Genomic DNA, 26,066 nt, shown 5'->3' on the forward strand with positions numbered 1-26,066 from the left:
ATCCCAGCAGTTCAAGGCTGAAGTGAGCCATGATTGCATCACTGAACTCCAGCCTGGGTGACAGGGCAAAACTCTGTCTCTTTTTTTTTTGTTTTTGAGACAGTTTCACTCTTGTTGCCCAGGTTGGAGTGCAATGGCGTGATCTTGGCTCACTGCAACCTCCACTTCCTGGGTTCAAGAGATTCTCCTACCTCAGCCTTCCGAGTAGCTGAGATTGCAGATGCCCGCCACCACACCCGACTAATTTTTTGTATTTTCAGTAGAAACAGGGTTTCACCATGTTGGCCAGGCTGCTCTTGAACTCCCGACCTCAGGTGATCCACCCCCTCTTGGCCTCCCAGAATGCTGGGATTACAGGCATAAGCCACCACGCCCGGCCAAGATCCTGTCTCTTAAAAAAAAATAAAAATAAAAATAAAGTTACCATATGACCCAGCAATTCCACTTCTGGGAATATACCCAAAAGAATTGAAAACAAAAACTCGAACACTTGAACATTCATGTTTGTATTAGTTTGTTCTCTCATTGCTATAAAGAAATACCTGAGACTGTGTAATTTATAAAGAAAAGAGGTTTAATTGGCTCACACAGTTCTGCAGGCTGTACAGGAAGCATGGCCGCTTCTGCTTCTGGGAAGGCCTCAGAGAGCTATTACTCATGGTGGAGGGCAAAGTGGGAGCAGGACCAAGACAGAGGGGGGAGGTGCCACAGACTTTTAAAGACCCAGATCTCATAAGAACTCTATCACAAGAACAGCACCAAAGGGATGATGCCAAACCATTCCTGAAGGATCCATCCCATGATCCAGTCACCTCCTACCCGGCCTCTCCTCCAACAGTGGGGATTACAATTCAACATGAGACTTGGGTGGGAACACAGATCCAAACCATATCAATGTTCATAGCAGCATTGTTCACAATAGCCAAAAGGTGGAAGTAACGCAAGTGTCCATTGACAGATGAATGGATCAACAAAATGTGCTATATACATTCAACAGAATATTTTTTCTTTTTTCTTATTTATTTATTTATATATATTTTTTGAGATGGAGTCTTGCTCTGTTGCCAGGCTGGAGTGCAGTGGCACGATCTCAGCTAAACTACAACCTCTACTTCCTGGGTTCAAATGATTCTCTTGCCTCAGCCTCCCGAGTAGCGGGACTACAGGATTGCACCACGACGCCCAGCTAATTTTTTTTTTGTATTTTTGGCAGAGATAGGGTTTCACCGTGTTGACCAGGATGGTCTTGATCTCTCTCTCTTTTTTTTTTTTTTGAGACAGAATCTCGCTCTTGTTGCCCAGGCTGGAATGCAATGGCACAATCTTGGCTCACCACAACCTCCGCCTTCTGGGTTCGAGCGATTCTCCAGCCTCAGCCTCCCAAGTAGCTGGGATTACAGGCATGTGCCACCACACCTGGCTAAGTTTTTGTAGTTTTAGTAGAGATGGGGTTTCTCCGTGTTGGTCAGGGTGGTCTCGAACTCCCGACCTCAGGTGATCCACCCACCTCGGCTTCCCAAAATGCTGGAATTACAGGTGTGAGCCACCACGCCTGGCCGATAGAATATCATTCAGTCTTGGCTGGTTGCGGTGGCTCACGCCTGTAATCCCAGTACTTTGGGAGGCCGAGATGGGTGGATCACGAGGTCAGGAGATCGAGACCATCCTGGCTAACACGGTGAAACCCCGTCTCTACTAAAAAAAATACAAAAAAATTAGCCGGGCGCAGTGGCAGGCGCCTGTAGTCCCAGCTACACGAGAGGCTGAGGCAGGAGAACGGCATGAACCCGGGAGGCGGAACTTGCAGTGAGCCGAGATGGTGCCACTGCACTCCAGCCTGGGCGACAGAGTGAGACTCCGTCACAAAAAAAAAAAAAAAAGACTATCATTCAGTCTCAAAAAGGAAAGAAATTCTGACACAAGCATGAAATGGATGAAAGTTAAAGTGAAATAAGCTAATCATGAAAAGACAAATACTTTGTGATTTCACTTCTAAGAGTTATCTAGAGTAGTGAAATTCATAGAGACAGAAAGTAGAATGGCGATTGCCAGGGGCTGTGGGGAAGAGGGATTGGAGAAGCAGTGTTTAATGGGTACAGGTTTTCAGCTTGGAATGTTGAACAAGTTTTGGAGAAAGATAGTGGTGATGGTTGCACAACAATGTGAATGCACCTAATGGCAATGAACTATACCTTACCATATATATATATATATTTTTTTTTTTTTTTTTTTTGGGGGGGGAGCCGCTTTGGCCTCCCAAAGTGCTGAGATTACAGGCGTGAGCCACCACGCCCAGCCTATAATATTTGAAATAGTAAATTTTATGTTATGTGTATTTTACCACAATTTTAAAAAGATATACATTTACAAGGAACCAAGTGATGTTGTGGGCTTAAAAAAGGAGTACTTTCTTCCTTGGGGGGCAAAGAAAGGCCTTCTCAAGGAGACACTTGAGCAGGGAGACAACTTGTATGGTGGAAAGGGTCGGAAGTCCTGGATCTCTGTTCCACTCGGTTACTTAGTAGCAGACCTTGTACATGTAACCTTGGACAAGTGACATAACTCCATAAGAGGCAGTGTACAATGGGGGTTTGTCATAAGGATGCTGAATCAGATGACTTTTTTGAGGCAGAGTCTTGCTCTGTCACCCAGGCTGGAGTGTAGCGGCACAATCTTGGCTCACTGCAAGCTCTGCCTCCTAGGTTCAAGTGATTCTCCTGCCTCAGCCTCCCAAGTAGCTGGGATTACAGGTGGGTGCCACCACGCCCAGTTAATTTTTTTTTTTTGAGACCGAGTCTCACTCTTGCCCAGGCTGGAGTGCAGTGGCGCAATCTCGGCTCACTGCAAGCTCCGCCTCCTAGGTTCATGCCATTCTGCCCCAGCCTCCCAAGTAGCTGGGACTACAGGTGTCCGCCACCATGCTCGGCTAATTTTTTTTTTTTTTTTGTATTTTTAGTACAGATGGGATTTCACAGGATGGTCTTGATCTCCTGACCTCGTGATCCACCTGCCTCGGCCTTCCAAAGTGCTAGGATTACAGGCGTGAGCCACTATGCCCGGCCATAATTTTTGTGTTTTAATAGAGATGGGGTTTCACTATGTTGGCCAGGTTGGTCTCGAGCTCCTGACCTCAGGTGATCCACCCACCTTGGCCTCCCAAAGTGCTGGGATTATAGGCATGAGCCACTGCGCCCGGCCTCAGATGACTTTTTTGTTTTTGTTTTCTTTTTTCTTTCTTTCCTTTTTTTTGAGACAAGTTCTTACTCCGTTTCCCAGGCTGGAGTGCAATGGTGTGATCTCAGCTCACTGCAACCTCCACCTCCTGGGTTCAGGCGATTCTCCCACCTCAGTCTCCTGAGTATCTGGGACTACAGGCATGCACCATCGTGCCTGGCTAATTTTTGTATTTTTTGGCAGAGATGGGATTTCATCATGTCGGCCAAGCTGGTCTTCAACTTCTGATCTCAACTGATCTGCCCCCATCAGCCTCCCAAAGTGCTGGGATTACAGGTGTGAGTCACTGTACCGGGCCAGATGATGTAGATGATGTTTTTGAATCACAGTTCATTTACCAGCCATGTGACCTTGGTCAAGTTAAAAAGTGGACACCCCTTTTTTTTTCTTCCTAATATCTATAGGTTGTACAAAAAGTGGACATCTTTAAGTCTTGGTTTCTTCAACTATAGATGGGGAGATTACAGCCCATCTCATAGGGTTGTTGTGAAGGTGTAATCAGATGTTATATGAGAAACTACTAGCACAGTGCCTGCCACAAACTAAGTGCTCAGTAAGTGTCAGTAGCTTTTATTTTCACAACTGTGGCTGTACAATAGGGTTAACATTACTTGTCTTCAAACTTTTTTTTTTTTTCTGAGATGGAGTTTCGCTCTTGTTGCCCAGGCTGGAGTGCAATGGCATGATCTCAGCTCACTGCAACTTCCGCCTCCCGAGTTCAAGCGATTCTCCTGCCTCAACCTCCCGAGTAGCTGGGATTACAGGCATGTGTCACCATGGCCGGCTAATTTTGTATTTTTAGTAGAGACGGGGTTTCTCCATGTTGGTCAGGCTGGTCTCAAACTCTCGACCTCAGGTGATCTGCCTGCCTCAGCCTCCCAAAGTGCTAGGATCACAGGCCTGAGCCACTGTGCCCAGCTGTCTTCAAAGTTTTAAGTTACTTCGAGGTTCAATCCAGATACTGTATGTGGAGGAGCTTTGCGTGGAGGTTAGACAGCACTCTTGCAGGTGGGAAGATCAGGGCATGCATTCCCATTGGAGGGAACAGTATAAGCAAAAGGCAGGAGGCCAAAAAGTATGGGGGTGTTAGGGTTGATCATAATGTTGAAGTATGAAAGAGATTAGTAGGAAATAAGTCCAGAGAGAGAACTGGGATAGTTTTTGGAGGGTCTTGGAGGCCCAGCTAAGAAGCGCATGCAGATGTAGATTCCATGGAATGTAAGCGGAAGTGAGAGGGCAAGGATCATGCCATGATTTGATTTGGCATTGAGAATTCAATTTAGGGTATGTTAGGCTACCTTCAAGCTGGTCCCTAAAGGGTTTCATCTCCTGATACTCATGTTCTATGCAATTTCTTCTTCTTGAGCGTCATCTGAATCTAGTGACTTGTTTTAAAAAAAGAGAATACAGCTAGGCATGGTGGCTCATGCCTGTAATCCCTAGCACGTTGGGAGGCCAAGGTGGGTGGATCACCTGAGGTTACCAGTTCAAGACTAGCCTGGCTAACATGGTGAAACCCTGTCTTTACTAAAAATACAAAAATTAGCCCTGCATGGTGGCACACGCCTGTAATCCTAGCTACCCGGGAGACTGAGGCAGGAGAATCGCTTGAACCTGGGAGGCGGAGGTTGCCGTGAGCTGAGATCGCGCCGCTGCACTCTAGCCTGGGTGAGAGGGCGAGACTCCATCTCACCGAAAAAAAAAAAAAAGAGAGAGAGAGAACACAGAAAAAGATAGGGTCTCACTTCTGAGATTACCTTACAAAAAGACTGGTCAGGCACGGTGGTTCACACCTGTAATCTCAGCACTTTGGGAGGCTGAGGTGGGCTGATCACCTGAGGTCAGGAGTTTGAGACCAGCTTAGCCAACATGGTGAAACTCCATCTCTACTAAAAATACAAAAATTAGCTGGGTGTGGTGGCAGGCACCTGTAGTCCCAACTACTTGGGAGGCTGAGTCAGGAGAATCGCTTGAGCCGGGGAGGCAGAGGTTGCAGTGAGCTGAGATCTGCACTCCAGCTTGGGCGACAGTGCGAGACTCTGCTTAAAAAAAAAAAAAAAGACTGACTTCTATCTTGCTTGCCCTCTCTTGCTCTCTGGCTCCCTCACTCTGTTGGAAACCAGCTACCATGTTGTTAGCTGCTCTATGGAGAGGCCAGAGGTGATGGAACCAATGCGTCTGGCCAGCAATCATTGAGCTTGCCAGCAGCCATGTGAGTGAGCTGGGAAGTGGATCTTCCCCTCAGGTGTGCTTTGAGATGACTGCAGCTCTAGCTGTCACCTTGATTGCAGCTTCATGAAGACCCTAACCCAGAGGCATCCACTTAAGCTGAGTCTAGATTCCTAACACACAGAAAATGTGAGATAATCCATGTTTTTTTTTTTTTTTTTTTTCTTTTGAGATGGAGTTTCGCTCTTGTGGCACAGGCTAGAGTGCAAGGTGCAATCTTGGCTCACTGCAACTCCTGCCTCCTAGGTTCAAGTGATTCTCCTGCCTCAGCTGAGTAGCTGGGATTACAGGTGCCCGCCACCACATCTGGCTAAATTTCTTTTGGATTTTTAGTAGAGATGGAGTTTCACCAGGTTGGCCAGGCTGGTCTTGAACTCCTGACTTCAGGTGATCCACCCACCTTGGCCTCCCAAAATGCTGGGATTACAGGTGTGAACCACCGCGCCCAGCCTCATGTTTGTTATTTTAAGCCAAGAAATTTTGGGATAATTTGTTTCACAGCAATAGGACATGAATATAGAGGAGAATCTGAGTTTGAAGCACTGGTAGGCCAGACGGGCAAGGTCCAGTTGTTAGGAGAGGTGCTGGAATTCGGAAAATGAAGCAGGAGCTGGAATTACAGGTGCAGGGCTGGCTGTGGGGTGAACTAATTAAATTGTAGAGGGTGAAAGGGTAGGAACAGAAGAGAAAAAAAGAGCAAAAGAATAGGGAGATGAGAGAAGAGGATAAAGAGAAAGGAAAAGGAAGAGAAGGAGAAAGAAGAAAGGGGAAGAGAGAAAAGAGGAGGAGGAAAAGGAGGGCAGAGAACTGAGGATGAATCTTAGGATGTGGAGGACTGGGAAGCAAAGATTAGAGATTCACCTTTTACAATCGACTCTCGTATCCATTGTAATGCTTAGTTTTTACTATACCTCAGTGTGTTAGGTCTTTTTTTTCAGGTGGAGTCTCGCTCTATTGCCAGGCTGGAGTGCAGTGGCACGATCTTGGCTCGCTGCAACCTCTGCCTCCTGGGTTCAAGCGATTCACCTGCCTCAGCCTCCCAAGTAACTGGGACTACAGGTGCGTACCACCACACCCAGCTAATTTTTGTACTTTCTAGTAGAGACGGGGTTTTACCATGTTGGCCAGAATGGTCTCCATCTCTTGACCTTGTGATCCACCCACCTCGGCCTTCCAAAGTGCTGGGATTACAGGCGTGAGCAGCTGTGCCCGGCAGGTAGGTTATTATTATTATCATTATTATTATTATTGTCATTGACAGATGAGAAAACTGAGAGGCTAAATAAACTGACCAAGGCCAAGTAGACATTTAGTGGTGGAGCTAGGATTCAGATCCAAGTTTGCCTGATCCCAGATGCAGAACTCTTAACTACAGGGCTACCGTGCTTACAGCTGTACTCTTTCTATGTTAGACACTGGCTTCCTTATTAATTAGGATTAAGTTTGGCTGCCTATACTGGAAATAAGTATATGGTAGTGGATTTAGTAAGACAGAAGTTTATTCCTCCTTCTGTAAGAGCTGTCTGGAGGAAGCAATCAAGGGTTGGTGTTATCCCTTAGATGGTGGCTTCATGGTGCCATCCGTGCCCCAGGTTCTTAAGCTTCTGCTTCACTATCCTAGTGCATGACTTCCACTCTCAAGATCATTTCATGGGCCAAGATGACTCCTGGAGCTCCAGACATCAACTACAGGCTGGGAAAAGGAGGTGGGCAAAAGGCAAAAGGAATTTGTCTCAATTAAATTAGGCTCCTCTAAGTAGGCCTCTTAGAAATGCCAGTCAATTAATCCCAGTTAAAGGCATGGTGCCCAACTAGACTGCTTTCACTTCAGATGCCAGCCACAAGCTCTGAGGTCCCCTGGTCACCTGTACCTCTGACCAAGTGGCTGAAAATTTGGGTGTTCCTGTGACCCCTTTAGGTTCTATAATTTGCTAGAATGACACAGAACTAGGGAAAGCACTATACTTAGGATTATAGTTTAATTATAAGGGATATAAACCAGGGGCAGTCAAGTGGAGAGGTCAAGGGCAATGGCTGGTAGGGTCCTGAATGCAGAGCTTCCATGCTTCTCCCTATGGTGTCAGGGTGTATCACCCTCCTGGCATATCAATGTATTCACCAACCAGGAAGCTTTTCTGGGCTTGGATGTCCAGAGTTTTTATCAGAGTTTCATTACACAGGCATGATTGATTGAATCATTGGCCTTGTGACTGAACTCAATCTCCAGCTCCCTCAAAGCTCCAACCCTCTAATCACATGGTTGGTCTTTCTGGTGACCAGCCACCATCCTGAGTCATCACTTTAGCTTAAAATTAGATGTGATCTAAGGGCCTCATGAATCATAAAAACACTCTTACAGCTTGGGAGATTTCTTTTTTTTTTGAGACGGAGTCTTGCTCTGTCGCCCGGGCTGGAGTGCAGTGGCTTGATCTCAGCTCACTGCAAGTTCCGCCTCCTGGGTTTACGCCATTCTCCTACCTCAGCCTCCCGAGTAGCTGGGACTACAGGCGCCCGCCACCTCGCCCGGCTAGTTTTTGTTTTTGTATTTTTTAGTAGAGACGGTGTTTCACTGTGTTAGCCAGGATGGTCTCGATCTCCTGACCTCGTGATCCATCTCGGCCTCCCAAAGTGCTGGGATTACAGGCTTGAGCCACCGTGCCTAGCCACAGCTTGGGCGATTTCAAGGGTTTTAGATGTTACCTCCCAGGAATGCAGTACAAAGATGAGAGGAATTTTTTTTTTTTTTTAAATCGTACATCATCTCCCCAGCTCTAGGAACTCCTACTATGTGCCAGGCATTGTCCTAGGCTATTCCATCCACCTGCCCATCAGTCCATCCATCCATCCATCCCTCCACACATACATCTGTCATTTAAGTGTTTATGGTGCTATATCAGCTTTTCTGCAAGATACAGAAAACCCAGCCAACAGGATTTTGAAATAGGAGATGAATTTACTCACAAAACTAGAAATCCAAAGGAAAGCAGTTGCTTCTTTGGTTCAGATGTTGGACAATGTCTGCAGACACCTAGGCTCTCCCTATCATTCTGCCCTACTTAGCATGTTTATTTTGGTTTTGAAAGAATGTTTTATTTTATTTTATTTACTTATTCTTTTTTTTTTTTTGAGACAGAGTCTTGCTCTGTCGCCCAGGCTGGAGGACAGTGGCGCAATCTTGACTCACTGTAAGCTCCACCTCCTGGGTTCATGCCATTCTTCTGCCTCAGCCTCCCGAGTAGCTGGGACTACAGGCACCCACCACCATGCCCAGCTGATTTTTTTGTATTTTCAGTAGAGACGGGGTTTCACCATGTTAGCCAGGATGGTCTCAATATCCTGACCTTGTGATTCTCCCGCCTCAGCCTCCCAAAGTGCTGGGATTACAGGCGTGAGCCACCACTCCTGGCCCTGAATGTTTTATTTTAAAGTATTTACAGATAAAAATTAGAAAGTAGTACAGTGAGTTCCCTAATATCCCATATACTGTTTCCTCTATTATTAACATCTCACATTAATATGGTACTGTTTTGAAATTAATGAACCAATGGATATGTTATCACTAACTGAAGTTTATACTTTATTCAAATTTCTGTAGTTTTTACCTAATATTCCTTTTCTGTTCCAGGATCCTGTCCAGAATGCCAGATTACATCCAGTCCTCATTTCTCCTTAGGCTCTTCTTGGTTGTGACAGTTTTTCAGCTTTTCTTACTTTTTATGACCTTGACAGTTACAAGGCGTACAAAGACCAGACAAATTACTGATCAGGTATTTTGTAGAATGTCCTTCAATCAGTATTTGCGTAATATTTTTCTTTTTTTTTTTTTGGAGATGGAGTCTCACTCTGTCACCCAGGCTGGAGTGCAATGGCAAGATCTCAGCTCACTGCAAGCTCCACCTCCCGGGTTCACGCCATTCTCCTGCCTCAGCCTCCCAAGTAGCTGGGACTATAGGCATCCGCCACCACACCCGGCTAATTTTTTGTTATTTTTAGTAGAGACAGGGTTTCACTGTGTTAACCAGGACAGTCTTGATCTCCTGACCTCGTGATCCACCTGCCTCAGCCTCCCAAAGTGCTGGGATTACAAGCTTGAGCCACGGAGCCCGGCCCTGTATTTGTGTAATATTTTTCTAATTATTAGTCTGGGACTACCTGCTTTGGGAGGAAGACCACAGAGATAAATCACGAAACCATGTTGATTTTGTCTTCACATTTTCATTTCATTATCACAGGTTGCTGCTGTGAGCACTCCAGATTCAGGACTACATTCAAAGATGGAAAGAGCGAGATAAATGAAGGAGAGAAGAGCCACGTCTATCCCGTTTTTTTTTTCCTTTTTCTGAGACAGGGTCTCGCCCTGTTGCCCAGACTGGAGTGCAGTGGCCAAAGTGCTGGGATTACAGGCATGAGCCAGCGTGCCTGGCCTGTCTGTCCCCTTTTTAAAAAATCAGCAAGGTAACCCCTCCTCCTGATAGGCTCAGAAGGCAGGGGACAGGATGCTCATACTTGTTTTAGACCTTGATTGGGACTGAGCACATTGTCTTCAGAATAAAATCAGGCTTCTATTGGTGTAGAAGGAAGTAAGTCAATGGATGGCAGGCCAACAACTGGTCATGTCGGCCCCAACTGTCTATTCTGTATGAAACTGCACTGTACTGGGTGCTATGAAAGTACATAAGAGAGGGAGCATTCTATCAGATTTTTCTAGAAATTATACATTCTGATAAATATTCTCTTTTAAAGGCCTCACTGTAGAAGGATGGACTGTCATCCCACTAAATCTTTGGTTACTCAATCAAATCCATCTTTAGAAGATAAACGTTGGTCATATGTCACATGTGCTATCAATTGTAAAGACCAGTTCTAAAGAGTCATTCCTGTCTGGGTGCAGTGGCTCATGCCTATAATCCCTGTACTTTGAGAGGCTGAGGTGGGATGATCCCTTGAGGCCAGGAGTTTGAATTCAGCCTGAGCACCATAGCGAGACCTTGTCCGTACAAAAAAATACAAAACATTAGCTGGGTGTAGTGGCATGCACCTGCAGTCTCAGCTACTCAGAAGCCTTGAGGCAAGAGGATTGCCCAGGAGTTCAAAGTTACAGTGAGCTATGATCGCACCACTGTACCCCAGCCTGGGTGACAGAGCAAGTCTCACTCTCTAGAGAAACAAATAAATGAACAAACAGATAAACAAATAAATAGTCATTACTAAAGCAATGGAGCAATGATACATTTTGAGAATAAGCATTTAGTCAGTTTCCCCAAAGTGACAAGTTGGAGAGTGTTACCTTTTTTTAGGTGTCTATGATTTTAAAAAAAATCAAATCTGTCATATTATAGTCACATCTTACAATACCTTGCCCTTGACATGTTTATGACCTAGATGAAGAAACTAACAGAGGTGGATGGAGTGCAAACAGCACAAGACTATCTAGGATGGTGGTAGGTTATGTATTACAGGCAACATATACTGAGGGAATTTATTTATTTATTTATTTATGAGACAGAGTCTCACTCTGTTGCCCAGGCTAGAGTGCAATGACACGATCTTACTGCAACCTTCTGAGGGAGTTTAGAGGCGACAAAGATCAGAGAAGACAGGCATCACAGAAAAGCTTCGGAGAGGTGGGACCCAATGTGGCTTTGAAGAATGGTCTAACTGTCCTTAACTTCCCTCCTCCCCCGCCTTGAGACCTGGATTCCTCTAATATAGCTGTTTATTCTCTCTTTGTTAAGCACTTAGTTACTTATTTTCATTAATTTTTCAGTTTATCTGTTAAGGTCATGTGATTTATACTTCATAATTAAATAACTTTTAAAAAAATTTTTAGGAGAAAGGGTAGCACTACGTTGCTCAAGCTAGAGTGCAGTGGCTATTCACAAGTGTGATTGTAGCATACTGCAGCCTCAAACTACTGTACTCAAGCAGTTCTCCTGTCTCTGCCTCTAAAGTAGCTGTGACTACAGCTGTATGCCACCAGCCTGGCTAAATTACTTTTTTACACAATGTTTTATATGGTAGTCTTTGCAGCCACATAGATCAATATTTGAATTCAAGCTCTAGTACTTACTGGCTTTGTGGTCTTGTGGAAATTTCTTACTCTGTCTCATTCTATTTCTTATTTAATAACAGTCCCAACCAGGCTGTTGTGAGACTGTAATAAGATGAAGCAAGGGGACACAGAGAATAGTGTACCCCCAAAGAAAGTGCTCAATAATGGCATGTGCTGTGATAGTCACCATATTGATGACAGAGGCAATAGTGATGTTAATATAAACCCATAGAAAAGGATGGCCATGAAGGAACACCTACTTGGTTTTCACCACTTTGTCACTGTTAACTTTACATGAATGTCTGCTCACCAAAAGTCAATTTCATTTCCCTTGACATTTTAGTAATCACTACCTTAGAAACAGCAAAGACAGACCCAGGTACTCAGGGAACTTCTATTCTATCATCTGTGAAGGCATCAACCTTGTGACTCAGATTGTTGAGCAGAGGTCAGGCAATATTCTACATGAGACACTGGCACAAGCACAAGAGAATCTTGGAGCATCTGCAATTAGTTGACATTTATATTGAGGCTTGGAAACCAATCTAAAGAAAGTTATGCTTTAAATCAATGGCAGTTGTCAATGAGCCTGTGAAAGAATCCTTGCTAGGGTGTTCAGGCTTCTACTGCAACTCATACTGATAACAACAAAAAGAGAAGCCTCCCAAGCAGAAGGTCAGTCTAATTCAATCACTTAAGGCAGAATTATGGTATCAAGTTTCCACATCACTGAATGACCATGGGTTTATAGGTGTGTACCATAAAATAACTGCGGGTGTTAGACATTTAACAAGCTGTTTTATTCCTAATTGCTGGCATTTTCCTAACTGTTTTCTTAATTCTAATTTATGTTTTTATGTTCTAGTTTGTTTACATAGCCCATAGTTCCCAATTGCCTTTATTTGCTTAAGTGTTTCTTTAATTTTACTTTTTTTTTTTTTTGTTTTGAGACGAAGTCTCACTCTGTCGCCCAGGCTGGAGGGCAGTGGCACAATCTCGGTTCACCGTAACCTCCGCCTCCTTGGTACAAGTGATTCTTCTGCCTCAGCCTCCTGAGTAGCTGAGATTACAGGCGCCTGCCACCAAGCCCAGATAATTTTTTTGTATTTTTAGTAGAGATGGGGTTTCACCATGTTGGCCAGGCTGGTCTCAAACTCCTGACCTCGTGATCCATCCGCCTCGGCCTCCCAAAGTGCTGAGATTACAGGCATGAGCCACTGGCTTATTTACATTTTTATATATGTTGCTTTCATAACTCATTGTTTGGAGTGGTCTAGACCTCTCAAACTCCTGACTTTGTGATCTGCCCTCCTCGCCCTCCCAATGCGCTGGGATTACAGGCATGAACCACCAACCTATTTACATTTTTATATATGTTGCTTTACTTACATAACTCATTATTTGGAGTGGGCTAGAAATAACCATAAATCCTCATTGCTAATTAGCCTCATCCTCATGACTGATTAGTCAAGATTATGAGTCTAGAAGGAGGGCAGAGGGGAGTCCTAATAGTGAGTCACAGGATCATTGCATTTTAGAGCTGGAAGGAATCTTAGAATTTAAGGCATCTTTCAGTTAGAATTCTGTGGTTTTGCATCTTCAGCGTTGGAGAATTATGAAAGGTTGACCGCTTGCTCCTGCGCCTTTTGGCAAAAATGCCTAAGGATTTGGTGACAGCTTTAAAAAACAAATTAAGAATAAAGAAAAAACCCAATCAATGACGACTATGAGTAACCCATAATGGGGGCTTGAAAGAAGAATTGGGGCCGGGCGCGGTGGCTCAAGCCTGTAATCCCAGCACTTTGGGAGGCCGAGACGGGCGGATCACGAGGTCAGGAGATCGAGACCATCCTGGCTAACACGGTGAAACCCCGTCTCTACTAAAAAATACAAAAAAACTAGCCGGGCGAGGTGGCGGGCGCCTGTAGTCCCAGCTACTCGGGAGGCTGAGGCAGGAGAATGGCGTGAACCCGGGAGGCGGAGCTTGTAGTGAGCTGAGATCGGCCACTGCACTCCAGCCTGGGCGACAGAGCGAGACTCCGTCTCAAAAAAAAAAAAAAAAAAAAAAAAAAAAAAAAAAAAGAAAGAAGAATTGGCAACTTGACATATCAATGGGGTAGAGAAGAGCAGGGAATAGTAACGAACATGAAGGGGGTTCTTCTTTGGAGGTAAGTAAGCAGAGTGGAGTTTTTGGAATTCCCTCCTCAGCAGCTGTGCAGTTTGTAAGGATTTTAGCTTGCCTAACTGTAAGCTTAGCTATTAGCTTTGCAGTGGGGAGTATTTAAAAGTACACACAACATATGAAGGAAAGAACCTGGAACCGAGTAGCCTGCTTCATTCCAAGAATCCATCTGGCATTTAAAGAACTGCTTGTCCTACATTAAACCCTGCAGAGTAAGAGCCATTTTTCATATCCTCATACCCCTATTTTTGGTTTCAGGTAAGATAGCATACTGAGTTTGGGGAAGGAACAAGGAGACTTTTCCGAACCACCGAACCAAAGGACTCATCTAGTGTGAGCTCCATGAATCTAAAATGGGGAACACACACTGAAGCCCCTATTTGGGAAATCAGCTTAAGATCAATCTCAAGTCTCCACAAGAGGCGTAGGTCCATATTCCAAAATAATGTGAGCCTTCAGTTATTTGTAGATAGAATACAATGGAAGAAGGGGTGTTATAGATACGAAAAATCGTGGCTGGCGTTACCAACATTAAATGACTCGTGGTGATGGGGTAAGTTGACAAGTGAAATCCAGTCTCTTCCTGAACAAATGTATCTTTGTAATGAAGAGCTCGTTTTTGCAGCTTCGGTACATCTGGAGGCATCGAATAGCAAATGCTGCCAAAGGAGTAGTCCCTGGATTATCAGGAGTTGCAGAGTGTGTAAAGTGTTGTAAACCTTGAAATTAGTCCTGGACTGAAGGCACTTTCCCTCCTCCTAGACTCGCTTCCCTCTGACACATTTCCCCTTGCAAGAGAAAGTCTATGGCACTCAGGTCCACTCAGCTCAGACTTCAAGCACGTGAGATCACAGGTTCCCACCTCAACTGGTCACCCATTGCGGGACAGCGCAAGGCCCCAGTGCTGGCGCCAACGCTGAGCGGCGCCCTCTCGGTTACCGTGGCGACCGCAGGCGGGGCTAGGCCGCCACTCGCCGCTTCCCCGCCTCTGCCCAGGACCTTTCGAAAGCTCCAATTGGGACAACCCTTTCTTGCCTCTGTCCCGCCCCATTCGGCTCTAAGCGCTTTGCGATTGGCCCGGGACGAGCGGCCTGGTACCCAGAGGGCACCACCTCCTGACAGGAAGAGCGGGAAAGTGCACCAGGCGCTGTCCAAGGCGTGAAGCTCACGGGTGCGCCGGGGGAGCACACGGTTGGCTTTGGAGCGAGTTGCCCCCCGTCCCATATACAACCCCCCGCTCCCATGACTGCCAAAAGCATGGAGCAGGAGACCGGGGCCGGCCCGGTCTATCCCGGGGGGTTAGGACGTGACGAGGCTAGAGCAAGGATCCAGCGGCACATTTCGGAGCGCGGAGCATCAGAGGCCAGAGGGAACGGTCCGGGCCCCGGGGGCGGTGCCGGCGGCGGCGGCGGGAGGCGCAGGACCCAATGAGCGCGCGCGCCGCCCTGGGGGCGGGGTCTAAGGAGCGCTCCCCCGCCCTTGCCGGCCCCCGCCCCTCCCCCCGGCGCCTGGCCGCAGTGAGTGAGTGGCACTGGCAGCCTGTCAATCCCTCGGCCCAGCGGCCTTCCAGCCCGGTCCGCGGCGGCTGGTGGCTGGGTGCGCGGCTCCGGCGGCGGCGGCGGTGGCGGCGACTTCTCCCGCCCTATCCATCCGCTGTCCGCCCAGCGCACGGCCCGCCAGGGCCCTCCTCCGGGCTCCGCGTCCCCGCCACCTCTGCCCGCCTGCTCCCAAACTTTCCTCCTCCGCCCCCCTCGCTCCCCGCGGCCCGCCCGCAGGCCTCCTCCTCCGCCGCCGCCCGCCGCCGCCGCTGCCTCCCCCGGGGCCGCCGGGGCTCGGATCCTGCCCGGCCGAGGCGGCGGCGGCGGCCGAGGAGGGCAGTGCGCAGGCTGGCGCGGGGGGCGGCGGGCGTCCCGGCAACTCGGCGGGCGCTGAGGAGCAAGTTGCGCGGGGCCGCCCGGCGGGGCGCGCGGCGGCGAGGAGGCGGCGCGGCTGCCGCGTGAGGGCAGCGGGCGCCTCCGCCTCCGCCACCGCAGCGGAGCCCGGCGCTTCCGCCCGCCGCTTCTCCTCAGCCTCGGCGGCGGCGGAAGCCGGAGCCGGGCGCCCGTCCGCATCGCCTCAGCCGCGGGCCCTGCCGGCCGGGCCGCCCCCTCCCCGCGCGGGCGGGGAGCGCGCGGCCGCCTCCCCCTCCCCCTCCTCCTCTTTCTTCTCCTCCCTCGTCGCCGCCGCCGCCGCCTCAGCCTTCGCCTCAGCCGCCGCCCGCTCCCGCCCGCGCGCGGCGGGATGGACGATCAATCCAGGATGCTGCAGACTCTGGCCGGGGTGAACCTGGCCGGCCACTCGGTGCAGGGGGGCATGGCCCTGCCGCCTCCCCCGCACGGCCACGAAGGGGCGGACGGCGACGGCAGGAAGCAGGACATCGGCGACATCCTCCACCAGATCATGACCATCACCGACCAGAGCTTGGACGAGGCGCAAGCAAAGTTGGTGTCGTCTCATTAAGCATCTTTTGTGTGTGTGCGGGAGCCGGGCCCGCGGCGGAGTAGGGGCCCGGGGTGGCGCCCGGGGCCAGGGCCGCAGCCCCCGGCGGGGAACTTTCTCCGAAAGCCGGCCGCCCGCCCCGGCCTCGGGGGGACTTGCCTGCGCCCCTCGAAGCGGGCGGGAGTCGGCAAAGTTGCTCTGGGGGGCTCGGGACGGACTCGGGGCGGCGCGGAATCAGTGGCGTCCTTTTCCCCGTCCTGCCCCTCGCAGCCCGCCCCCTCCCACGGATTTAAACCTCCCGCCCCGACCCCCGTGCGGGCCGTGCCGCCGGGAAGTGCAACTTTCTTCTCCGGCCGGGAGTCCAGGCGCTGGCTCTCGTGGCCGCGGGACAACCTCGCGATGCGGGCGGCCACCGGGGCCCGGCGCAGGGAGATGGGCGGTTTCCTGGCGGGTCGGGGCGCGGACGGCCAAGTTCTCGGGGAGGGAGGGCCGCCTTGCAAACTTTGCCGAGCTGTCACCCTCCCGCTGGCCGCAGTCGGCCGGCTGGCAGCGTCGCGCTGGCTCCCTCTGCACAGGAGCGGACGCGGGAGCCCCTCCGCTCTCGTCCCCTCCCCCGGGTCGCCTTCGCCTGCCCCTGGGGCGAGGCTCCCCGCGCGGGTTCGCGACTGCAGTGGCCGATGCTGCTGCCTGCCGGGCAGATGGGTCCGCCTTGTTCCGGCTGCAGCTTTCGCCGCCGGGGCTTGCTGGCTGTCGGGAACTAGTCAACTGGAGTTTTTGTTGACTTCCCACGGTTCAAAAGGGCCTTCCAGAAAGAGGGGCTGGAATTAAATCTTGGGTCTAACTTAAAGGAAGGCGCCATATTATTCCATAGGTGATGCTAATACCTTTGTGTTTTGTTACTTGGTTTTTAGGAAACATGCCCTGAACTGTCACAGAATGAAACCAGCGCTCTTCAGCGTCCTGTGTGAGATCAAAGAGAAAACAGGTAAGACGCTGCGCCCCACAGTGGGCCTGGAGACCCCCGAGGTGGGGGTCGGAGCTGCTACTTCGACTCTCCAGTTGAGAGCTGCTGCTTTTGGGCACCGCCATCTTTGATCATTCTCTCCTTCCCACGTCCTGATCTTGAGAAAAAACTGCAATAAATCTGGAGTCGATTTCTCAGTTCTGCTCCTGGTGTAAAATGAAGTGTAGGTGCGGACTGGGTTGGATCGCCGTCCCTTGGCGGCCGCCCCTGGCTGCAGGCGGGGAGGGGGCCCGGAGCGCCAGCCGTCCTCTCCCCTCTCCTTTCGCCTTGTTTGTGTGTCAGTTTTTAAAAGGAGCAACGGGAGACTGGATGCCAGGATCGAGTCCCCGGGAGAAGCATCGCCCGAACTTTGTTTTACTTAGACAGTCTTAAGCTTCAGCTGCACGGATAGAAGAATAGATGCACTTGAACAGACCCCAGTAGCATGCTTGAATTAGTGTTTTAGGTGGGAAGACTACTTTAGAGAATCGAGGAAGGGTAATGATGTGTAGACATATACAATGTATTACATCTGTTAATACTTGTCTTATTTTGTATCCTGAAGTCATTACACTTGTAACTGCTTAATATATAAAGTATAAAAAGGTCCACAGATGCAGGTTAAACAATTTTGAAGTGTCCAAGTCAGGGAATATGTAAGAAGATAGGTTTTGCAGAAGTGCTGGAATGAAAACTACAGGTACATATTTGGCAAATTTTTGGTAATTCGTTTCAGTTTAACTTTCTTGTCAGACTTTATTTGTTAATTGAAGGTCTTCTAGTCTTGAAGTGAGGTAACTGCTCAAATTGAAACAGAGATTTGGATGTTTTAGTTTGTATTTGGCGTTATCTTCCCTGTATGTGGCAAACAAGTACATTAAACAAGCTCTACTGTTTATTTTTTTCCTGTTCTTTTCTTTCTTTTTTTTTTGATGTGTGTTGGATGTATGGTATTTTAAAGTTGCCATTTTGAAAGTTGAGGCAAAGGAGAAAAAGTTAAGTCCAGGATATAGCACTATCCAAGGGATGCTATTTAAAAGGTTACATGTGATTGTGTTTAAATTGAGTGTACAAATAGCACAGTGCAAATAATTGTTAGGTTGATAAGTGAGTCAGCCTTCTTTGAAACAGGTTTTTGGCTTTACAATACTATTCTGATGCTAAAAGTAATCAACAAAAGATAATGAGTTATTGCTGTCTATTAAATATATATGCTAAACCGTAATAAGCAGCAAATAATAAGGGAGGCCAAATAGTACTTTTCCTGGTTTTCATTCACATGTTATGGCTGGTTTCTTAATGCTCAGTGATCCTTTTTTGAATTACTAACTTTTATTTTGTGTTGATTTTTAGCTACCTTTAGAAAGCGTTGTGATTTAAAACAGTAGATAATTTTTATCTGACTGTAAAATAAGACATCTAGCATTAAGTCTTGAAGATTCTTAGTTTAGAAGCTTAAAAGTATGCAATTCTCAGTAAATTCTGTTTCTTAATGTCCAAGGGTTTTCCTGCTATCAGGGCTCCACTTCAGTTTCTGCTGACAGCTAAGCACTGGGGTATTGACTGTGTTGTGAATATTAAGATTGATTCGACTTTATACAGCCTTGTATTACTAGGGAGAGGGGGGGATGGATACTTATTGCTTCTCATCCCCTTCTCATTATTTGTATTTATTTATTTTTGCCTTTTTAAAGTTTTGGCCTAGCTAGCTTGAGAACTAAACCCAGCAAACTGCTTTTCATGTTGAGACATTTAGCAGCAGGCAGAATTCAATTAGGAAGCATAAGTCCTTTAGTTGCTTATTTGCACAGGACTTAGTTACACCATTCTGAAAGGAAAGTATAGTCAACCACATGTCAAAGGTGAGTTACGAAAAAGAAACAAGTCTTTTCAAAGTCTGGAATTACTGGCAGAGAGAGCTTTGGTAGGGCTATTGCTATTTAAAAACGAAGAGGCAGCTGACAAAAGAAATTTTTGTGTTTTAAAATTGTTTCTGGGGCTTTCAGTGATAACTTGTAAATTAGATCCTCTTTTTGTGCTTTGGCCAGTGGATCCACATTTGCACATTATCTCTTTTGTAAAACGCCAACAGCCGACAAAGAGTAAAGGCGGCTGTCTGGGCAGAGACATCTTCCTGCCAGCCTCTCTAAGCTGGAGAGGGATGGGATTTAAGTACTGAGTGATTGATGGGGGTGAAGCGCTTTCTCTTCTCTCCTTTCTCCCCTACTACCCATAGCTTCACTTCACTCTCCAAAACTAGTCTTAGAATGAGACAGGGACTCAGAATCCTCAATTTGAAATAAAACATCTGTGTAGACAGTAGTGTTACCAAAGCAAAGAAAGCAGGGCTGCAAATTCCAAGTCCCCTCGCCACCACTCCTGCTTCCATAGTCGGTCATGCTTCAGAAACATGAACTTATAAAATAAACATTGTAGAATATATGTATATTGCATACAGGTTTTAAAAAAAATCATTTTATTTAATCTAATAATACCTAAAGATTAATTCTTTGTAATCTAGAGAAAGTTTACCTAGTTATTTATGAATAGAAACCAGGAACATTATGTTGATGACTCTATTCTGCATAATGGGGGGTTGAGGGTGAACTGTCACTTCAGTGGATAATGTCATTTCAATTGTGCTTTTCTTCTAAAATAAGACAAAATCATTAAAAAAAATCAGTTTATTTGTAGATCTGCCAGTAGATTTTAAGGTTTATGATCAGGCAGTGAACACTGCCAGTTCTGATGCACATGGGGGATTTAGTTTAGAAAACATCTGTTCCCCCTACCCAACCACCATATATGAAAAAGTATTTTTTGCCTTCCGACAGATAAATGGGTGATCTACTACAATTATATTATTTTCTTGTTGAGAGGTAAGGAAAGTATAGTTTTACTATAAGATGCTGCTTTTTCTTGAGAATGTATTCTTTTGTAAAATTGATCATACCATTATTTTTGGGCAGAAATGTCTCTCATTGTTGAATTGTGATATTTGTGCATTTTAAGAGCATCCAAAAAGTTATAGGCTTTAAAATAAAGATAGTTATTTTAAACTAAGTAACCAATGAGATAATTGTTGATATGTTAAGATTTTTCTCCTGATTTTTAAAGCCATATTTTATCATCTGTCTCTTATTAAATATCCCTGATGCCACAAGGTCTGTTCACCTGCATACCTCTTTTGGTGTATGCCCCCACCTCTTTTTGGTCATCTTAATCTTAATTGTTGAAGTGCTTTCCTTTGTGAAATATTTTATCCTCAAAAATCTGCCTTTTTTCCAAAGTCCTTAATTATGCGAGTTTAAGTGAAGGAAATAGTTCTTTTTCAAGAAAAAAATACTTATTTTTTAAATGAAATCCCACATTTTAGTAGATAATATGAATCATATTATTGTGAAAAATGTTATGCATGAAAAAAAACAGCCTTTTCCTTTTTAAATGATAGGTTAAAATACTCCATGTTGATGGCTGCCAACCAAACTCTGATTTATTGCCACCACAAACCCTAAATAGCGTTCATTTACTAGTAATGTCTAATGGCATACATGATGGTTTGCCAGATTTGTAGCCTTTGTGAGGCTTATAAGCAGGACTGACTTGGGAAGATCATAAAACTTAATGAACTTCTCTACTGCAGGAGGTGTCCGCAGGGGAAGAGAAAGGCCTGCTTGGCTGGTTGGGCTGGTTGAAGTATTTTTTATGTTTAAGGAGAAGAAAATGACTAGTAAAAATGCTTTGCTTTTAAAGGAACCCTCCCTAGAAAGAGTCATAAGAATTTTAGATATTAAAACTAGATCAAGAGTATAGTTTACAAGTGAGATTTTATATGCATTTAGTATATGATGTGAGATTAAACCTTTTGTCTTTATTGCTATAAGTGTGGCTAGCTTTCAAAAGACAAGGCAGTACTGTCATTCGACCCTCTCTGTTTAATTCTGAACCTACAGGTTTAGAGACTCTTTGGAGTCTTTTTCTGGTGTGTTTCTCTTTTTAAGGTTTTGGTATAAAAATCTGTTACATTTTTCTTTGTACAGTGCTGTGTGATTCTTTTAATTCTACATGTGTAAAAATCAATTTTTTAAAGTGAAAATTTAGCAAGGTGAAAATTGTTATAACGTCTAAATGTTATTATATGTTTGCATATGTTTTAAGTTGCTCTTGCAGTATTTCCAATATAATTATCATTGTTTGTTTCAAGTTTTAAAAACAAATGCCTGTTCCATACACGATTCCTTTTTGTGTTTTCATTAAACACATTTTGTTTTAATGAACTTATTTTCTAGATTTTAACAACTTTTTATTGTGGACACCTTTGAAACATAAATACATGCAGAGAGAAGAGACTCTTGAACCTCCCATGAACTCAGTGCCCATCTTCAGCAATTAGCAATATTTGGCCAGTAATTCCCACCATTCCAAAATTATTTTGAAGCAAATTTTAATGGAGCGTTAATGTTTTAAATTTCATGTCAATTTTAGGCATTAGGTCTGTTTACATTGGAAATAGTAAGTGATTAAACAGGAAAAATACAAAGTCAGAGTATCTTGGAAATGTTATAAATTATATTGCTTTATCAATATATTTTTCTTAAAGCAAGTTAATAGTTTACCTTTTTTCCCTATTTTTATAGATTTGATATCTTACTGGAGCTTTTGTAGGAGGTTTTCAGAGAAGTTGTAAAAGAAAGGGATTTTTCCAACTTTTATTCTTTCACTTCCATCCTAACAAAATAACACATATAATGTATTTGTAGAAAACCTGGAGAAAAATCTCATTGCCAAGCTGGTTTAGAACTTCATGATCTAAAGTATCATGTGGATATTATCTTTAAAATATTGGGACATTTTCCAATCCTGTTCTTTATTTTTTTCCTTCCCAATAAAAATATATTGAACTCTCTTGTCAATAGTAACTTGATGTGTGCAAGTAATTCGTTCGTGCCTTAGTTTTAATGACCCTCATTTTATTACAGATTTGTGTAGTTTTGGTATTTTATTTGGGACTTTACTATGTTATTTTTTAAATTTACATAATTTTATTCTGAAACAGAAGTCTATTAATACACTAGCAAAGGGCCCCGACTTGCCCCAAAGAGCACACTGGTTGATCGGCTTTCATAAAATGTACCTGTCTACATTTTTCATACTCTGATGCTTTTCCTTTTAATTAATTTTGCCTGTATATTTCCATCACAGTTTATAAATTTTGTAAAAGATTATTTCCGAGGCAAATTTAAATTAACGTCTTAGTTGGATTATTTATATTTTGATACTTTATAGTGGTGTGGTATAGGATGAAGTTACATTATATGAAGTGGGACTATAAGAATTGAAACTGCATTTCATGAACCACACCCTAAGTCAGTCATCACTTTTATACTCTACCATGAGGTATCTATTCAGAATAAATACTTAACACATCAGCACTAACACTTCAAGTTGTACAAGGTTTCCGATTATCTTTTCCCTATTTGTGTATGTGAACATCTTTAGATATTTATTAGTTCAATATTGACATTATGAGAAAAAATGTTTTATTTGTTTTCTCAGCAGGCTTGTGTTTTAGCCATTTATCAGTGTGATCAGCATGATTTAGGTATTAACTAACAAAGCTTACACATATCCACCACCTCCCCCTCAAGCCCGTGTTGACCTTTTCAAGCATTTGCTCTACTTCAGTAGGCTATTTGAGTCTTTAAGTATGAAGAGAGTAAATAATTTATATCCCTATGTAGTGTAAATTGGTAAAAGTTTTTCAGAACTGGTTATCACATTTTTTACAAAGTTACTGAAGTTAATCAGACAAACAAATTGCTATCACATCTAGGTGGCAGTGCTATATTTAGCCAATAAATTAATAAGTAATTCTTGAATAAGCTACTGAAAAAATAAACCACTTTTTATGCCTTCAAACTCAGAACTTATTAAAAAATAAATTTTATTAATCTTCAACACTTGATTCTAATTGTCCCTTTTGTAGGCAGAATTGCAACAAGAATTTCTTCTGTATTATTCTTTCATAGATATATTCCAAGTATAATATGTTTGTAGGTTGTAATGGTAACTAGTTTACTTTGGCACTAAATTTGAGTGTATATCTAGCAAAAAAATTGGTGTGATAGAATGTATCAAACTGAATTGGCATAACTTTTTTTTGCATAACTCTGTCTACACAATAGTAACAGGTTAGTATGAAAGCAGCTAAAAATATTTATGGATAAAGTATTGTTAAAAGTTTTCTACTTCTTTCAACTTAAGTGCTTTAAAAATGTTAAACTGTTTAGACAAGAACTCTTTTTTGGGGATCATATTAATGAGGACTTGGTATACAATGCAATCCTTTTAATGCTGATGATTCCTCACGATGTTTAAACCATTATTTGTGAGACTGAACATATGTTATGGCAAAATGATTTTTTGTTTGTTTTGTTTTCTTTTATGTGACACATTCAGTTTTCAAAGCATATTTCTTAGGCATCAGAGTCCAGCAGGTGGCTTTTTACATTAAAAAATTCATAAATTTAAAATCCCATAAAATTTTATTTCAAATTCAAATTAACTAATTGAGAATGTCAATATTTTCAGTGTCTCTATATTAACATTTATAATAGAACAAATGGTTGCATATAGAAATTATCTGCAACATAGTCTAAATTAAGATTCTAAACAGGCATTACAGATGCTGGTAACTTTGGCAATTATCATTTTGTTTGGTGAATAGTAGTAAAACAGTGTGCGGTAAAAGTGTTTAGAGAGAGAGGATAAATAAATTGAACAGTTTTGCAATGCAAAGTGGTTTGTGGTGTTTTTGAGGATTTCTTGGCTCTCTCTTAACTGCTATTGTGAGCCTGGAGCAGATTTCCCCATTGCTAATGCCCTAGAAGTATTAATTCACTTTGATATGCTAATTAGAGGGCATTATGCAAGAAATGAGATTAAGTGGCAGCATGAAGCCATTTGCCTGTCAGTAAATTGAGAGCTTTAGCATCAGGAGGAGCTTTGTTTTTTTTTTTTTTTTTTTTTGAGTTTCTCTTGGTTTTGCATATAAATAAAATTGATTGAAAGGTCTAGAGAAGCTTCCAGAACATTGGTGGATTCTTTTTTTCCCCCTCCTATGATTATTTAAATGAAATGTTACAGGATTTTTCTGAATATTAATTGACCTAATTGGAGATACTGAATATAAAGTTTTTATTGTACTATTTCTACGGAAAAATAAACTAAAATTTTTGTGTCACCCAGTCTTTTTTTTCCTAAAACATAATTTCATTAACGTGGCTAATGAACTGTTCATCACTTATCTCTTTTCAGAAGCATAAACTTCTGTGTATGGGCTTGTGCACCAGTGTCACTAAATTGAACTTCACAAGGATATTTTCTTCACTAGGGAAGGAAGGAAGAAGTTGAATTGGGCTTCAGTAAATTATATATTAAATGAGTATTAACATTGTGACTTGAATCCATAAAAGCTGTAACAATTATAATTCATGGTTAAACTGCCCATTATACAACCTGTGGAATTTATATTTCAGCACATATCTTATAGGTAAGATTACTGATGGCATTTTGTGTGGAAGATGGAATTTCATACTTGATTCAGATTTTGTTGACTTTTGTGGCCTAAGCCAGGCCTCTGAATTTTTCTCTATAAAGCTTATTTTGTGATATTTCTTATATTCTGGGGAGAAATACATGAATGAATACTAGGATGCCTTTGGGGAAAGGGGCAAAGACAGAACTTCTGTGCCTATGAGAAGGTTAAGGTTTCCTCAAACATGGAACGTCTGTCTACAAACCATCCATAGAGGACGAAATTGCAAAACCCTGGCCTAACTATATTTGCTGGGTATGGTTAGAAGGAAGAGGGTTTGGGTAAGGCATTCCTACTGGGGTTTAGTTGTAGTGTCTGAATTCCACCACTGTAGCTGTGACTCTGGACCCAGTAAACCATATCTTCTCTTCAGATCCATATGGATTATTTAGTCACCACAGCTGCCATGCATGCATACTACCAAGGCAGGCATCTCTTCGGTATGCATGTGTGATGCCCGTTAACATTAATGTGAGTTAGGAATGTGCACAGAGAGGAGGATGAGTTTCTCCTGAGACAAAAGTCCTGATTATATTTCGCTGTGAAGAGGACTTAGTGCACCTACCACATTAGCTGCTTTTCTAAATGAAACACTTGGTTACTTTAAATTCTCACTCCCTTCTCTGATTCCCTGAACTAGTTAAATCAATGAATCCTCATTAGTCTCTGATTACTTGCAAAATTTCATTTAAAACATATGAAGTTATTTTTGATTGAAAAGGGAACAAAAAGCTTTTGAAATTGCATGTTATTATTTAAACAAAAGGTTTCTGCAGGCCTTCAGATATACTAAGCCCTGCAAATAATTTATAGAGGAATTATTGGGAAGGACATGAAATTCTTGAATGGCATTTGACGGGGAGGAAAACATTACATTAAAAAATATATATATTTGAAATGGCAAGCTTAAATGTGCATCTTTCCTTTACTATCCAAGTGTCCTCAAATGAGGAAGAATTGACTTAGGTAGTCTTACAAGTTTCATTTTTCTTTCTTTTCTCCCCCCTACCATTGTTTTTTTTTTTTTTTTTAAAAAAACTACGGATGAAGGTTGTTGGAATTCATAGTCAGATATATCATTTTCAACTTGGAATAGGAGCTAGAGCAGGAAATTGATTTTATATTTATTATGAAAGCAAGAACTCTGCCACCAACTGACAGCCATCCATGTTTTAGTTTTGTGATAATTGTTCACAGACATTACTCTGTAGTTGGTCTAGATTATTTATAATGTTGATTGGGACTGTTGGTCCATTAAAAGATATGTGTATAATGAATATCTTTAATTAAA

The 26,066-nt window shown here is 43.9% G+C and overlaps 1 protein-coding gene and 1 long non-coding RNA gene across 3 annotated transcripts in view; one reads left to right on the forward strand and one right to left on the reverse strand.

Annotated features, from left to right (window-relative positions):
• Nucleotides 1–11,835: 11,835 nt before the first annotated feature.
• Nucleotides 11,836–14,483, reverse strand: LOC117070696. Its single transcript, XR_004432008.1, has 2 exons — nucleotides 13,970–14,483; nucleotides 11,836–12,019 (listed from the first exon to the last, which is right to left on the reverse strand). It is a non-coding gene; the product is annotated as an uncharacterized LOC117070696 (long non-coding RNA).
• Nucleotides 14,484–15,845: 1,362 nt separating this feature from the next.
• Nucleotides 15,846–26,066, forward strand: part of PBX3 (PBX homeobox 3) — a 239,424-nt gene continuing 229,203 nt past the window's right edge. The window contains exons 1-2 of one of the 2 annotated variants that reach the window (XM_033191235.1): nucleotides 15,846–16,177; nucleotides 17,087–17,160. In XM_033191235.1, coding sequence (XP_033047126.1) covers nucleotides 15,978–16,177; nucleotides 17,087–17,160 — 274 coding nt within the window. In that variant the 5' untranslated portion in view covers nucleotides 15,846–15,977. The remainder of the gene's footprint in view (nucleotides 16,178–17,086; nucleotides 17,161–26,066) is intronic. The other variant, XM_033191245.1, reaches the window with a different exon arrangement.

This window comes from Trachypithecus francoisi, unplaced genomic scaffold, assembly GCF_009764315.1.
Source record: "Trachypithecus francoisi isolate TF-2019V2 unplaced genomic scaffold, Tfra_2.0 Contig01585, whole genome shotgun sequence".
Taxonomy (NCBI): Eukaryota; Metazoa; Chordata; class Mammalia; order Primates; family Cercopithecidae; genus Trachypithecus; species Trachypithecus francoisi.